Source organism: Numida meleagris, chromosome 3 (genome assembly GCF_002078875.1).
Source record: "Numida meleagris isolate 19003 breed g44 Domestic line chromosome 3, NumMel1.0, whole genome shotgun sequence".
NCBI lineage: Eukaryota > Metazoa > Chordata > Aves > Galliformes > Numididae > Numida > Numida meleagris.
In genome coordinates this window covers 17,160,780-17,175,964 of record NC_034411.1, presented here as the reverse complement: position 1 = coordinate 17,175,964, position 15,185 = coordinate 17,160,780, and the positions used below count along the sequence as shown (strand labels likewise).

The 15,185-nt window shown below is 39.8% G+C and overlaps 1 protein-coding gene across 6 annotated transcripts in view; it reads right to left on the bottom strand.

Annotated features, from left to right (window-relative positions):
* The window catches only part of ENAH (ENAH, actin regulator), a 93,009-nt gene continuing 89,550 nt past the window's right edge, over positions 11,727 to 15,185 (bottom strand). For all 6 annotated transcript variants that reach the window (XM_021390257.1, XM_021390253.1, XM_021390254.1 and 3 more), the window contains one exon: positions 11,727 to 14,735. In XM_021390257.1, the coding sequence (XP_021245932.1) occupies positions 14,698 to 14,735 (38 nt within the window). In that variant the 3' untranslated portion in view covers positions 11,727 to 14,697. The remainder of the gene's footprint in view (positions 14,736 to 15,185) is intronic.

The following is a 15,185-nucleotide window of genomic DNA, read 5'->3' as shown; positions in this document are numbered from 1 at the left end:
CAAGGGTGTCAGGGTCAGGTTTACATTTTTTTGATACAGCTTATTGCATCTAATTTCTTTCTTTTAGTACAAGATACGCAACCACGAGTAGAGCCTGAAATCTCATTCTTTTCCTCTCAGCTCCTACTACACAGCACCCAAGGCTGATGAGGAAATGCATGAAAAACTTGCCTAGATTAACACTGAGCATCCCCCTGAAGGATGTTATTTTTACTTGAACATGATCAAAGGCTGAGATCAAGGAAAGTGCCATTCAGTCACTGGAGAAAAAGGAAAGGAATTCTTTAATAAAGTCACAGAAGAATGAATGGAACCTGAGTAAAAATAAAACTAACTTGCAGCAACTGCACATTTGACAAAAGGAAGTGGAAGCAACAGCTGCAGACCCCTCCTCCTTTACTCCAGTGACTACTGGTGTTCAATAGTACTCTGCCATCATTACTTGACATATTAATTGCTTCTGCTGTAACACAGCCATTTATGTATGCTCAGTATGAACTTGGGGCAAGTTTCCTGCAATATCACCTACGTTATTTGCTGGGATTATTTATCCCAAGTATGAGAAACTCCTTTTAAGAAGTCTAAGCCTGCAGTCCACATGCAGGTAAAGCTTCGGTTTTGGATGAGAACCGAGGGTTTTGATCCTCTAATCAAAAGCTCTTTCTTGCCACAGGCTACTTTGTGTTCCTGCACGGAATTTCTACAAGCACAGTCTCCATAAATGTAACAGAAATGTGGGTGCGCATTGGACCTCCAGGCATCATCCAAACTCCTGCAAGGAGGCACCATCAAGTAAGCCTCAGCCAACATCATTGAGGTCCTTTAATAAAACCCTTCAGTAAAGAATGTAAGAATTTTGTAAACTATTTCAGATTCATAAACTGTGAAATCTTCCTCTTCATTGCATCCTCCAAACCAGTTTGAGCCATTACTGTAACAGCACTTTCCACTCCTGTGTGGTCTTGTGGGACACTCAGAGCATCATTAAAGCTGAGATACAATCTTGATGTCTTCATCCTTATCAACTAAGCAGATGATCTCATTCAAGGAAATGGTTTGGACAGGTTTGCTCTCTTCAAGTCTGTGATAGCAACTTGTTTTGTTTTACGCCAAATTATCATACAGATGCTTATAATCACATTTTAATAACATCAGCATTACCCGAGGATCACAGGTCATAGAATAACCTGAGCAGGAAAGGACCCACAAGGATCATCCAACTCCTGGCTCCATATGGCACCACCTAAAAATCAGACCTGACAGCATTGTCTAGACACTCCTTGAACTCTGGCAAGCTGAAGGCCATGACCCCTGCCTTAGGGAGTCTGTTCCAGTGCTGATGTGTCCATAGATCCTCCAGTGCTCCTTTTTCAAGCTGCTTCTCACTGGTGATGGAGATTGTGTTACTAAAATCCAACCGTACAGACAGAGCTCTGAACAATTGTGTTCAAAATCAGGTATTTCTGGAGGCCATCAAACACACGTCATGAGATAAAGAGGCCATGAAACTGTAATCACATTCATCTTGTGAAAGTGCTGAGATGCCTTAGAAAAGCCTCTTTAAGGAGTGGGGAGGAAACAGATGAACTCCAGAAGTCTCCTCTAACCTTAATCATGCTGTGGTTCTGCAGTTGTTGGTTTTGTGAGATATCAGGCACCAGAGTGATCAACCCCAATGCCAGTAGGGCCTTCAGAACTGAAGTGTAGCATTCTGTCTTTGCTTATACTGAGGAAGAAGCTAAAATTCTGAACTCTGAGGCTAGCGCTCAAAAATCAGGAACTGTTGTTAACAAGTTACCTGTTTTAAGTAGAGGCATTAAATAGGTGTTAAAACACAGACACCTTATTCCAGGGCTTCTGGACACAAGAAGTGGCACAGACCAACCAGGCCTGTGGCATGGCAGGGAGGAGCAGCTGCCATCCTGACAGTGGTACATCAGCACAGGGCACAGAGCAGCCCTTTCCAATTCCTCCGGCCGATCCCCAGGTTGGTGCAGCCATTTTTTAACTCTTAAAGTTGCTGTCATTGCTGCCTCGTTTCTGTTCTGTTGCGACTTCTCTCTCCATAGAGCACTTGTTCCCTTTCTTGGTCCCGCCTTGCCAGCTACACTTTTATCTTCTATATTGCACAGATCATCATCTCATGAATTCCATTACCATCCATTGTGATGGTTTTCTATTGTTTTTTTTCCATTTTAAACAAAATTTTACGTACTTAGGAATAGAGAATCATACGCATCTTCCCCTAATTGCCCCACTGTAGTTAGCAGAGTGTAACCCCTGTATTGTAAGCAATACCTCTGTTCCCACAGACTGCGTTTTTCCTCTTCATTGACTCCCACTATTTTACATGTTTCCCATGACACAGCACAATATTGGGCATTGTATCTGCAGGGGAACTGCCCCACGACTTGCTCGGGCTGCTGCCTTTTCTGGGTCATTTCACAGCAAATGGTTACTTGCTCATTAACACACAGCCCCATGACTGAGGCTCCAGTCTGAACCAAGCATTCTCTGGGGCATTTCGTACGTTTGCATTTTTAAATTCTATTCTTCATACTGCAGTAAATGCTTGAGTATTTGTACCACTGTGTCTTGAGGCTTGGCAGGTACCTTTTGCTTGTTTAAAGCAAACAGTATTATGTCAAGCAGCACAGATTACATCACCTCCCCTTTCCCCACATTCTCTACAACTGCAGACAGAATTTTTCCTTTAATTACAACATAACTTTCTGTTGTTGTTGTTAAGATGTAACTGCAGGAAGCCTTGATATGGTGGAACTCTGGCTGCAGGGAACAAACACAGTACCAGCACACACTCAGTATTTAGCTCACAACAAACTATGGGGAGGTGCAGATCTTCCGGAACATGAATCTAATGACTGTAACACAAGTCACCTTAGCAGAGATTTTCAAAATAGCTCCTGATGTAGAGGTTCAGAGACATTCTTTGATTCAAATGAGGTTTGCCCCCCCTAGAATACCCCAGCCTCTGCCTTGAATAAAGCAGAACATCTCAGCTGCTGAAAGCTCAGTAACACTGAAACGCTACAGTTTGGTCCAAAATGCATCTTTTACATACATTTATATATCTCTCTACATACAGATATATTTAAAAGTGGCAGACTCTAGAGTTCATATATATGATTCATGGCACAGAAGTGCCTCTAAACTCTGAGTCAAAAACCTTTTCTTTGTACAAAGCCGCGTGAATCTCTTTATCCCCCCAACTATACAACTGTAACACGCACCACACAAAGGAAATATCATGCTATGGAAGAAGAGCTATTGAGGCATCAGCATGGAACTCCATACTAAGTACTGAGGCACTTAATATCATTGGGAATTAAGTGCCTAAGCACCACTGTGAACCTGGGTGTAAGCTCATTTACGTTTTCTTTTTTTTTTTTTTTTTAAAGCTCATAAAGCATCTTCAACATGCAGGAAACACGTGGCAGTCATTGCCATTGAAGAGAATCCTTAATGGGGGCATAAGGGACAGGAACACCACAGGCTCACTGCACACTGCCCTGGGTTTGGATCACGCACATAAAATGAATGCAGAGCCTATAGCTGCCTGCTCTGTTCAAGTGAGACTATGTCTGGGAGATGGATCATAATTCTTCAGTAGAAAAATCACCTGGAGATTATTTTTATTGTGAATATTTGATTTACAGTATGAATCAGTACTCATTAATAACAGCAGCTGAAATGAACTTAACAGTAAGGGTCTTTCATAGAAATTCCTGGACAAAATTACCAGAATTCACACACAGACTGTAGTCTGTAAATAAAGTCGCCCACCATTTTAATTTCTCAGGCTTCAGAAACTCTTTAAAAGAAAAATGAAGTATATTGAGATCATCACTAAACAGAACCTATTTCATCCGTTTTATAACCATAAATTTGCAAACCGTGATTTGCAAAGCACGGATCTTCTGCAACTCTTCCACGATGTCATTCCAAAAGGTTTCTTAGATTACTTACCTTCACGTTGATCATTTGAACTTCATCAAGTTGGACTTACTTTTAGTTCTCTCATATTTCACTTTTAGAGTTTGTTATATTCTATAGAGCATTTCAATCATTCTCTTGGAAACCCTAAAAGCAATACTGATGCCCAATCAGAAACAAAACCAATAACTTCTTGAACCTTCCTCCTTGCACCTCCCACCCTAAAAGAGTTCCACTGAAACACTCCATCGTTCTTTAGAAGACCAAGCATCAACCAGCAAATTCCGCAATCAGAAAATAACTTAAAAAACGTAATATGATCAACATCATCTTTATTTTAAATCCTTCCCTTAGCTTTGTATAGCTGATTCCCATCATCATTTAAGGCAGCAGGTACAGAAACCCACCGCAGCTGCGATGAAGCAGGCTCTGACAAGCGAAGGTGCTGCCTGCTGCACACAGGATACCCAGCACGCTCACCCAGGCAGCACTTGAGGAACACTCACAAGGCAGTAGGGGACACTCAAGAAAGGTTTGTCCTGCTGGGACAAGAGCTGAGAGACACACATTTCATATCACTGTACTCAGCTTGAGGACTTCCGAAGTACACAAATATAAATTAATTGAAACTGCCATCAAATGGCATCCTACTGATTGAAAAAACTATGCTTTTAGAAGAATTCAGTCATTAACTTGGGTACTGTGGCACAAAGAGGAATCTCATTGGGTTTGGCACTGCTCAAGTGTTTTCATTCATTCTTTAGAAGATTTACGTCTGCCCTCCTAAGATATGATCTGAAGGTATGGGGATGGTTTCAAGTTCCAAAAAGAAGAGTTTTTAAAATCACTGCTATTAGAGGGTTTTCTGTGGGTGTTAGGACAGTGACACAGCAAGGACATCATCTGAACAACACATCCACCACAGTATTGGGTGGAACGGTGCATAATGGATGGGTGGATGACACCTTTTATTAGTTTGTCTCAAAATCTGGCCCCAAAGAATATAAATCCCTCTCCTTTTTAGGTAAAGCTGAGCTGAAAGGGATGCTCCAGAAGCATTTCAGCCCTGACAGTACTCTCTCTCTGGAATAGCTCCACATCACAGAACAATTTAATTTGTTCACAAGCCACAGGGGTACCCAATTCTCTTGTAATCTTGAAGAGCTGTGACATTCTTTATGTCACAGTTTCAAAAGTAACTCAATTATTTAATGGTGGAGATCTGAAAGAGAGCAGCTTCTACTTAGGAAAAGAAAACAACGCTCTGCTAGCATAAAGCCAGATACAATTATTGCTTTGCTTGTACCAGTCTTGTTTCAGCCTTGTCCATGTTTCCTACAAGCCACAGCATATATCAGTAAAGTGAATTATTCAATGGCAAGTGTTAATGTCCAAGGAGACACAAAAACCCATTGTCTTCAGTCCAAGTAAACTAGTGGTACTTAACTAAAACAGCATTTTATAGCGGGATGCCCAGGTGCAGTGACAGACTCAGAAATGGGCCCACAATCAGTGCAATCACAGCCACGTTGCCACGAACAGAGGAGCTCCATGTAGCAAAAAAAACAGGAAGCAATGACAAATTTAAATGTTCCTCAATGGCTAAATTCCATAGTACTGAGGAGTACTGAGCTGCAGTCTTAAATTCTAAGTTTTTGCACCTCAATATTCAGAGCTGGGCTGAAAAGCTGGAGTCAGATCTCAGCTCTATCCTCCTGCATCATCCTCCCCACCTGTCAATAACGATTTGAAAAGCACATACATTCAGCACCACTCACAAATGGTAACATGTTCAAACATTCCTGTTTCAGGAGCACAGGCTTCATAAAAACTAACACCAACAGCACAACCACCAAGGAAATAGTTTCGAGTAATCCCAAACATCTTGTCCCAAACAAGTTCCAAAAGAGTACAGCAATAAAATAGGAAGTTTTAAGGGAACTGCAGTGGAATAAATTTAAATAGGGTAATGATGAAGGAATGGCTCTACTCTAAAATTCTGAGAAGACATCAAGGTGTTAGAAACAGGACAAGAGAGTACTCCCAAGCAAAATCCACACTGCTTAGGTCAGCAGCCCAGAGTTAGCTGAGTAAGTACGTTTGGTGCTGCGTTCACATGACTAAGGAGTACTCCCAGGCAAGAGCCAATAAAAAGGAAACTAGGCTGCTGAATGAAGCAGCTGCTGAAGACTTCATTGAATTAACTACATGTCTGTGAACTTGTATGGTATTGACTTTGTATTTCTTCTACATCTTTAAGGGGCAACACAACCAGCAGCGTCTTGATCTCACAAGGAGCTCCAAAAAGTCCTTTGGGAATGTTCTGATAGTTGAGTCATGAAGCTGCATCACTCAGGGCAATTTCTGAAGTATATTTTACTGTTTCGCATAGCGACCTGACTTGAAAATTGCAAAATTGTGTCCTCACAACATTAACATTGCAAGGAAAAGAAATCAAAGGTCTCAAGTGGCAAACAAACAACACCCGCCCCAACGCGAGACTTCGTCCTGTCTACATGATCCACTTGCTGGTGAAAGAAAAAATGCTGAAAAATATCTGTTAATTTCAGAGCTTTTGCATGTCATTACACAATGTTTTCATCATCTCAGCATCAGAGAAGATCCGAGCACATTTAGGTCTGCGTACTCCTGTGCAATGCACATGCACTGAAGGACACATGCATGTATGCATGACAAATCACAGAGCAGCCAGCAGAAAGGGCAGGTAAGGAACTGGTCGGGCTAGAGAAACCAAAATGTCTTGTTCCTGCCTCAGAACACAGCTCAGTCACCACCAGGCCAAGCGGCTGCTGTCCCCATTGCTCCGCTCCATGGGTGTGCATGTTACAATGTAGGATGGAAACAGGGCTCCTACGCCACAAAGGGAGAGACACCTCTCTACAGGGAGCAGTGGGAGATGCCACAGCTGTGAGTCTGTATTTTAAGCTAAAATTAGGCCTTAAAAAAAAAAGAGAGAGAACGTTCAGGCAGAACGACCATCCTCTGCCTTTTCTGAATCTATTTAAGGCTACAAACATCCTCCAGGGAACAGACCAATGACCCTGAGCTGCCACATGGAATATCCCTCATCTGAAGCTAGGATGACCGTAAGGCAAAGCTCTTGGCTTCCCTCACTGCTCCACATGATGAGCATCCAAACCCTTTTTGTGAAAGGAAACCATCACGCAGGAGACACTCTCCCAGTGTCTGCCCTGCCAGCCACGGTCTGTGTGGGTGTGAGATGTGGAACCACCTTTCAAAAGCACACACGCACAAAACCAGCACCCAGTGACAAGATAAAATACATATCCTCACATTCATCTCAAACTGTCAGTGTTTATTCCAAAAAGTAATACTGAACTGTATCAAAAAAGAACCTTTTACAAGCAGGAAAGCATAGATGTGAAGAGGGAAAAAAGTTAGTTATCACCAAGACTTACTTAATAGATGCTTGTCTCCAAACTAACATTTTCAAGAGAAACTGAAATCAGTGTGAACATGAAATCCACTCACAGCTCATTAATTACAAGGACCATGCTGCTATCTCTCCCATGTACAGAAACTCAGCACAGCTCCAAGCCCTCCTTACAGCACCGCACCCAAATTCTCCTCTGAGAGCATCAGCTCGGGCAATGATAGCACATCAGAAAAGACGACTGACAGAACTCCACACTTGGAGCATTCTCTGTTATTCACTTTAAAGCGAACACAGAGTCCTTTCCGAATTACTAGTGAGGAACTTCTCCATACAAAGCCTTATCTTCCTTACCTCTGCCAAACTCCGTACTACTGAAACTCAGCAGCAGACAGAGCCCAGAGACTCCCAGCAGATGTGTAATTGCCACCTTGTCCTGTAACTCCTGCTCCAGTTGTTATTGCTACCAAGCTCCTTATTCAGAAAGGATCTACTACTTGTGAGGAATTGCTGCTTATGTATTCAGCATCTGTATTTCAGTTAATTAGAAAATCAATTTTAGTTTAAGAAATACTGTCAAATATCTTTTATTGGTTATTCACAGCATACTACAGGTGCTATGTTGTGGTTGCAATAGCATTTGAAGATTATGGAATATCCGTAACATGCAACACTGTACAGATGAAGCATGCAAGTCCGGAGTATAGAGATGTTAAGTAAGCAATTGAAAATAGCATAAGCCATTCTGTTGCCTGCTCTGGGTATGAGGAGCAGGATTCCTAGCCTCCAGTTAGAAGAAAAAAGCGCAACCTCCTGCAATTCATATCATATTTTATTGCTTGCATTTTTTTTTCATAGATGCATAAAAAGATGGACAGCATTTACTAGGCTGTGTAAGTACAGGACCACTAATATTCAAAGACAGAATTACATCTGATGTCTGGAAACATTTCAGACTTAAAACCAAACCGTGTAATACAACGCGTATCTACTTCAGAGAAGCTGAGAAGACTCAGGGCTGGAATATGCACAGCATTTTATCACAGCTGAGAGCATACACAGAAATTTCTGCAATTTGGGTCCAGTTGAAGCATGAAATTACTGTCCTTATGACAATGTAGAGAATAAGTACGTGGTGACCCATTTGCTCTAAAAGTTGCAGACTGATCTCTGTTTTTTGTTGTTGTTTTTTGTTTGTTTTTGTTTTTGTTTTTTTTTACCCTCCAGAGGACCAATGACTTCATGGCAAACGAAGCTGACCTTCAGCTGACACAAAATGTAGTTAACAATTTCTTACACCCTGGAAAACCCAGAACATCACTGTGGGAGCTGGCCCTAACTGCGGTCAGGTCTGCACAGATGAACCGTTTGGGGTCTGTCTGCCCAATGTTCAGACCTTGAACTGCAGTGCTGAAAGGCTCGGCGCTTCGGCTTCACAGCTGAACTCCTTCCCATTATATTAGTCAAATACTGGAAAGACAGGACCTAAATCATGACTTAAATTATATGTTTAACCTTATTTTCTATGTTGATGAAAAATATAAGCGGAAAGTAATACAGTAAGAAAATGAGTATTTTATGAGGTACTCAAATGTGACCATTTGCACATAGCCCAAAAGCTTTAGCAAGCAAATATTCCATTACCACAGGGCAGAAGGAACTGTAAGATGTTCTTCACTCAGTTATTTTGTCACTTTCAATTCTTGAAGACCCGCTGATAAAACCAGTGTAGGTGATAACAGCCCTTCAAGACTGCCAATGACTTTCCAGAGAAGAGCTAGCAGTGAGGACTCATGTCACCAGTCACCGGACAAGGGGAAAGGGTTTTCACTTACCCTGTGCAATCCCATGACAGAGCAACTCCATCGGGACCGGAATCCTCATGGGCCCCTCTCCACTTCCAACCCCTTAACATGTTGTCAGCCTGTAGGACTGAGAGCAATGGAGAGGTTTTTTTCTTCCATTAGAAGCGCAAAGATTACCAGGTAGAGATTGTAAGGCGTGTTATTGGCCAATTTTTTTCTCAGATATGAGCATCATACATTGGTAGAGCCAAATGAAATTCCGAAGTTTCTCATCTGCTGCAGCCTCAAAGCTTTGTGGCAGTTGACAAACTACCACAGGTAGTCCACAGATCCACAGTCCCAGCAAAATGAGTCTTCCCTCAAAAAGGTCTTCCCAAAAGAAGGCCTTCAGTCATCCAATTAACAATACAACTCATTCCTCTTCAAAGGTGATGTGAATCTTCCTATCTTTGGGACACAGGTTTGGAATACTTATCCCTGACTGAAAGCAAGAAGCATTTGTAAAACATCTGCACTCTTCCTTCCTGTAGCAAGCCACTTCAGTTCATGGCATAATTAGTAACAATAACTTCATTGCTGAGTTGAAAGCTGTTCAGAGAGTCGGCTAAGAAACCAGCTCCAGCTGATTTCACGATACTGATAAAAAATACACTTAAGACTGTAAACATGGGATGATCACGGGAGACCACTTCCAACTCTACTGTGCTTGAGCAAACGCAGAACAGACGTGTTGTCACAAAGATAAGTGAAAATGTCAGACCAGTAACAGCTCTAACAGAGGCTGGGAAGGGAGGAGACAGTCCTCGTAGCTGAACAGCTACAGTTCATCTGTAGCAGTCACTCAGCGTCTTTGCCATCTCAGAGATCACCAAGGTAGGACAGAAGGTAAAGAATACTCATCATTGAGTAAATTTTGGGACACCAAAGTCTATAAGAAGTTACAAAAGGCATTTACGTAACGACTGGGATCCACTTACAAAATGGAGGTAATTCTACAAAACTCCTTGACTTGATATCACTGTGCTGACCTACTACTGGAAGGCGCTGATTGCCAGGTAACAAGCAGGCACTAGTCCTGGCCCTAAGGTTTTGCTGAGCTTTCAAATAATTCAGGAACTAAGCTCTATTTCCTATCTTAGACAATTACAACAAGCTACACTAACATCTTTTTTTAATTAAGATTATAAATCTAAATCAACTTTAACATATTACCAGTCATTATATATCAATTTCAACATTCTTAGGTGACCATCCCCAAAAACTGAAGTAAATAGTTAACTCTAAATCAGCCCAAATGAATGCCTGACAAAAGAAACGCTCTTTCAAGTGTGTAAAAGCAGTAGTGCATGTTGTGAATTTTAACCTGTTCAAGTATTATGCTCTGGCCTCGTTTCACTAAAATCACCAACTCCTTTCTTTCTCATCTGCTCTTCATCAAAAATGCAACAGTGAGAACATATGAGGTCAGGAAAATATAGTTCCCCAAAGAACTGTTAAACTTAGGTACAAAGATAGCTTTGGAAGCTTTTTCCTTGCTCCCCAACAGCTTAGTCTTGTTCACCTACTAGGAAAAGAGGGCACCTTATCCTTTTGCTAGCTTTATATGATTGTTGGCAAATAACATTAAGCACTGCCACTGAGGCTATTTAAATAGTCTCTTCTAAAAACGTTATAACGTCATAATCACCAGTATAAAATGTCATCATCATCAGTTTGATTCAGTGGTCTTCAGACCAATTCTCTTCTTTTGCAATGTGCAACTTTAGAAAACAGTATCTTACTTCTCCAGACACAGATGGACAGACTTCATACTAGCATTCAGAAATTTAAATCAGGAATTTTATGAGTGTTGCCAAAATGCTACTCCAGTTCTAGCAGACTACTTTATTATCCAGCAACAATTTTACTGAAACAAAAAGAAGAAACGAACCCACAAACAAAAAACACCCCAACCCTTTCACAATTGTTAGTCAACATCAAATTTGGCACTGGTATCAATGTTTGCCGAAGTTGAATTATCCCCATGTATGTATTAAATATCTTATCTTGTACCTTGCTGCAACCAAAAACACACATATGCTCCATGTAAGGAATGCTCAGGACTTGTTTTACCAGTACTACACCAAAACTGCGTTTTGACTCCAGCTCCTGGTGAACAAAGATGACCTAAAACTAAGCTGAAGAACTGAATAATGAATAAAACAACCAAAATAAATTTGTAAACACTCCAGAAACTAACGTCAGCCTTCCCTTCCCTCCAAATTCTCTGTGGATACAGAGATCAAACTGTGTGCCATGTTAGAATGCAAATAAAATCCCATGGAAAATGAATTGGAATTTATGCATATTATCATTCATGAACGTTACAGTCCCTGCAACTACATTCTTTGTAAGGTATTTAGTTTTCTTTATCAAATCTTCCAAAGGAAAACCAAAAATGAGTGGTGAAACCAGGGACTGCGGAATTAGCAGAGTCATTACAGTTTTTGAGGATTTTAGTAGTAGACATAGGAGATTCTTCCGTGAAGTTCCATAAATAAATGGTGGCAACATGTATATATTGCAATTTTATTTCATTCGCTCAAACAAAACGTTAGCATGTAAGAAATTTAAAATGACACAATATGGTAAAAATAGCAGAGAATGAACTGAGAAACTAAAAAGAAGGTAAACCTAAATGCATGAAAATTCAACATTCATTAGTGATCGTCTTCAGTTTTTGATTGACACTTGATGCTCAATAACTTTTTAAAACAATGAACTGGAAATTATGACTGTCTGAAGAGATTTCAGCACCAGCACTAAGATTTTTACATTCAGTTTGTTTGTGGTTGACTTGTTAGCCACTTGTATATAGTACAGGTTTATCACAGATTAGATCACAGTGTTGAGGAAAGCGACGCTTTCCTGGAATCAGAAAGGATCCCCTAAACTGTCCTCAGTTTAAGACACCCATTATACAAAAGCACAGAACCACCACAATATGGTTATCAAAGAACTCAGTTACCAGTAGGCAAAATAATCTTAGCTTCTGTAGTTCATTTTCAATACTGAAATCTCTGGAAATGGTGCAACTGTCAGTATGACAGGAAATGTTTACAGTAATCTTTAATTCAATCAGATTTTCTGGAAAAAAACCAATTCAACAATTTGGGATTATAGAAACTATGTATGTAGAAGCAGCACGAAAGAAGACATCTGTTCCTTTTCTTTTGAACAGAAATCATGTTAATTTTAGACCAAGGCACAAAACGTTTAGTGCATAAGCCAGTTCCTTGCACAACCTAGTCGTTTCTCTTTTAATTTTGGACCACTTATATCCATTCACACTATTCCACTAAGCTACTCCTGAACTCTCCTAAAAACAAATCCAACATGATTTCTGACAAGGGTAAACTTCCTTAATGCTGAAAATGTCCGTGTAAAACAAAGTTACAATAACAAAGATGAAAATGCCTCCTCTTATTTTGAGAAAAACAGTACTTTACAAGGTTACTATGGATTTTTTTAATGCCTCCAAGAAATGCATGCAGAAAAACAGTTTCTCCTTCTTTTAAAAAATGATTTCATGAATTGAATTAGGCAATATTTCCACTGTAGTCTTCTCTTGGAATTTGAATCTATAGAAACAAGAAACGTTTGGAGGAAAAAAAAAATCTAACTTAAGCCTTTCTAAACCAGTAAGTGCTGTTTTGCTTTGGTCTTCAGCACTTAAGACTGTATGTTATTGAAAGCATTTGTCCTAGGGATGGAGCTGCGCGTACTTTTAAGCTGAAACATTATTCTCTCCAAAAGTTGCATGTAAACTTTTGTTTCAGATCAGCACAGATCACAAAGCAAACATGGCACTGTTAACGGCTCAGAAAAACTGACAGTGCAAAGGAAAGGGGAAGACGTCGATCCACGTTATTATTCTAAAGCACTACAGGTCCAATTCACTGAATTTCTATGCCACCGAATTGCACCAAATCAAAACAATTTACAAACAAAATCTGAAAGCCTGGGGAAAAAGAAGGGTGGCATCTTCCCTGAAAATGATTCTCAAATTATCGACTGAAAGCAATGGCATAACATTGCTGTTTTTCAGTTTGGGTTGTGCGGAGCAGCTATTTTTGTTGGTAGTGGTTTTGGTAGGGTTTTTTTTCTTCTTTTTTTGTTTTGGAAGGAAGGTCGCAGATAAATTAGAAGGGAAGATTTACTGTGATCTGATGCTCCATCTTTCTAATGTAACTAACTGCTGTCTTGTTTCATTAACCAATCAAAAAAGGAGTCTCAGAAAACAGTGAAGCAGAGGGTCATGGTAAAAAGGTAAAGAATAATGCACTTGTATAGGTGCATCCTCAGCAATTTAGATGTCTTTTGTTCTCTCACCAAAAAATGAGTTAGATTCTCATGGGAGTTTCAGAACCATTATGGAAGTGTTACTGAATGTCAAATATAAAACTGGAAAAAAAAGATACAAAAAAGGATTAAGTACCTGGTTCCATTAACATGGTTACTGATAAAGTCACATTTTCCTCATTATTACACATGCATGTAAGATGAAGAAAAAGTGTACAAAGTAATAAAAATGTGTCACCTTCCCCCTCCCTCATCCCACATTTTTCTGGGCATAAATTAAGCCTTAAAAATGAAAAGGCTACTTAATATCCGTGACATGCAATTTTTTTTTAATTAAAAAGCTGTGTTGTGTTACATTACAAAAATGTCCACATGCATAAATCTAAAAAAAGCCCAAAAATCTACCGTAAATCTACAACATACTAATGATTTACATTTGACTGCTGATTCGCATTATGTAGAAGTCTTAGATTTGGTAAAGCATTGTAACAATGTAGGAAGGCATCTACATCTTTAAACTCTGGACTGCAATTGCTTTTTTTTTTCCTATAAAATTGCATGAAGGCTAACTAGAGAGGCTTCCTATCATAAAATTCCAAAATCTTGACATGTGATCACTGTCTAGGTCATTCACTTACAAATATTGCCCTTTAAAAGTACGTATTTCTAATTGTTCCATGTTTTGTGAACTGAACTTACACACATCTGATCTTTTAAATTATTCATGGAAACATCAGATATGATAGGAAGACAAACCTGAGATACATTTGAAGTACAACAGTATAACTTGCTAAATCCTTCATTAATAAAGAAAACCTCTCTGAAAAGCCTTCCCAAGCTTTTCCGTTTTTTTTTTTTAAACAACAAATTCTGAAACATGTGCAATTTTATTTTGACATGAGTATACTTCAAAGCACTGTGATCTTGTCTGGAAGGTGTAGGAATTTCTGCACAATCATTACAGTAACCTTAAGACTCTTTTCCACCCTGCTGTAAAGGTCAGAAAAAAGCTGCAAACCAGGAGGGAAATAGCATATCACCAGAGTGATGCATCTGAAGCTTTTCAGAATATGTTGTTTCTCCCTCCTTCCAAGTGTCTGTTTCCATTTTCTTCTAACAGCTCACAAACGTAGTCAGTTTTATACCAAGTTAAAGAGTCACATCGGCTTAGTACTAGTCTTTCTATGCAGTATTCGACTTGCTCAGTTCCTGCCTGATAGCTGCAGAAAAAAAGAGAGAAATAAACAAATCACACATTTTAAAACAAGAAAGAAAAACAGAATACATAACTAGCCTCTTAAAGAAAGCTCAGCCTTCTAAAACCGTCACAGAAAGTCAATAATCATATGTGACGTAGCTTCACGTGGTTAAAGACGCATGTAATTCTCAGCTAGGCAGTACCCTTTTCCCTTCTGCAGTATTCATTAACATTTTGTTCTTCCATTCCTTATCTCAGCAGTAGTCTTGCTGCAGATATCAAGAAGCACGCGTGTAGGCGTATTTGGTTTTAGTTTAAGGAGAGCCTCTGGGCTGTACATTATTCGCACCATATTGTTCATTAGGCTGGAGTACGCAGCATAGACAAAATATTAATAGAGAAAAAATCTTTTATTAAACAGTTAGTGACTGAAGTATATGGGAAGGCACTGCATTGTCTGCAGCCCCACACC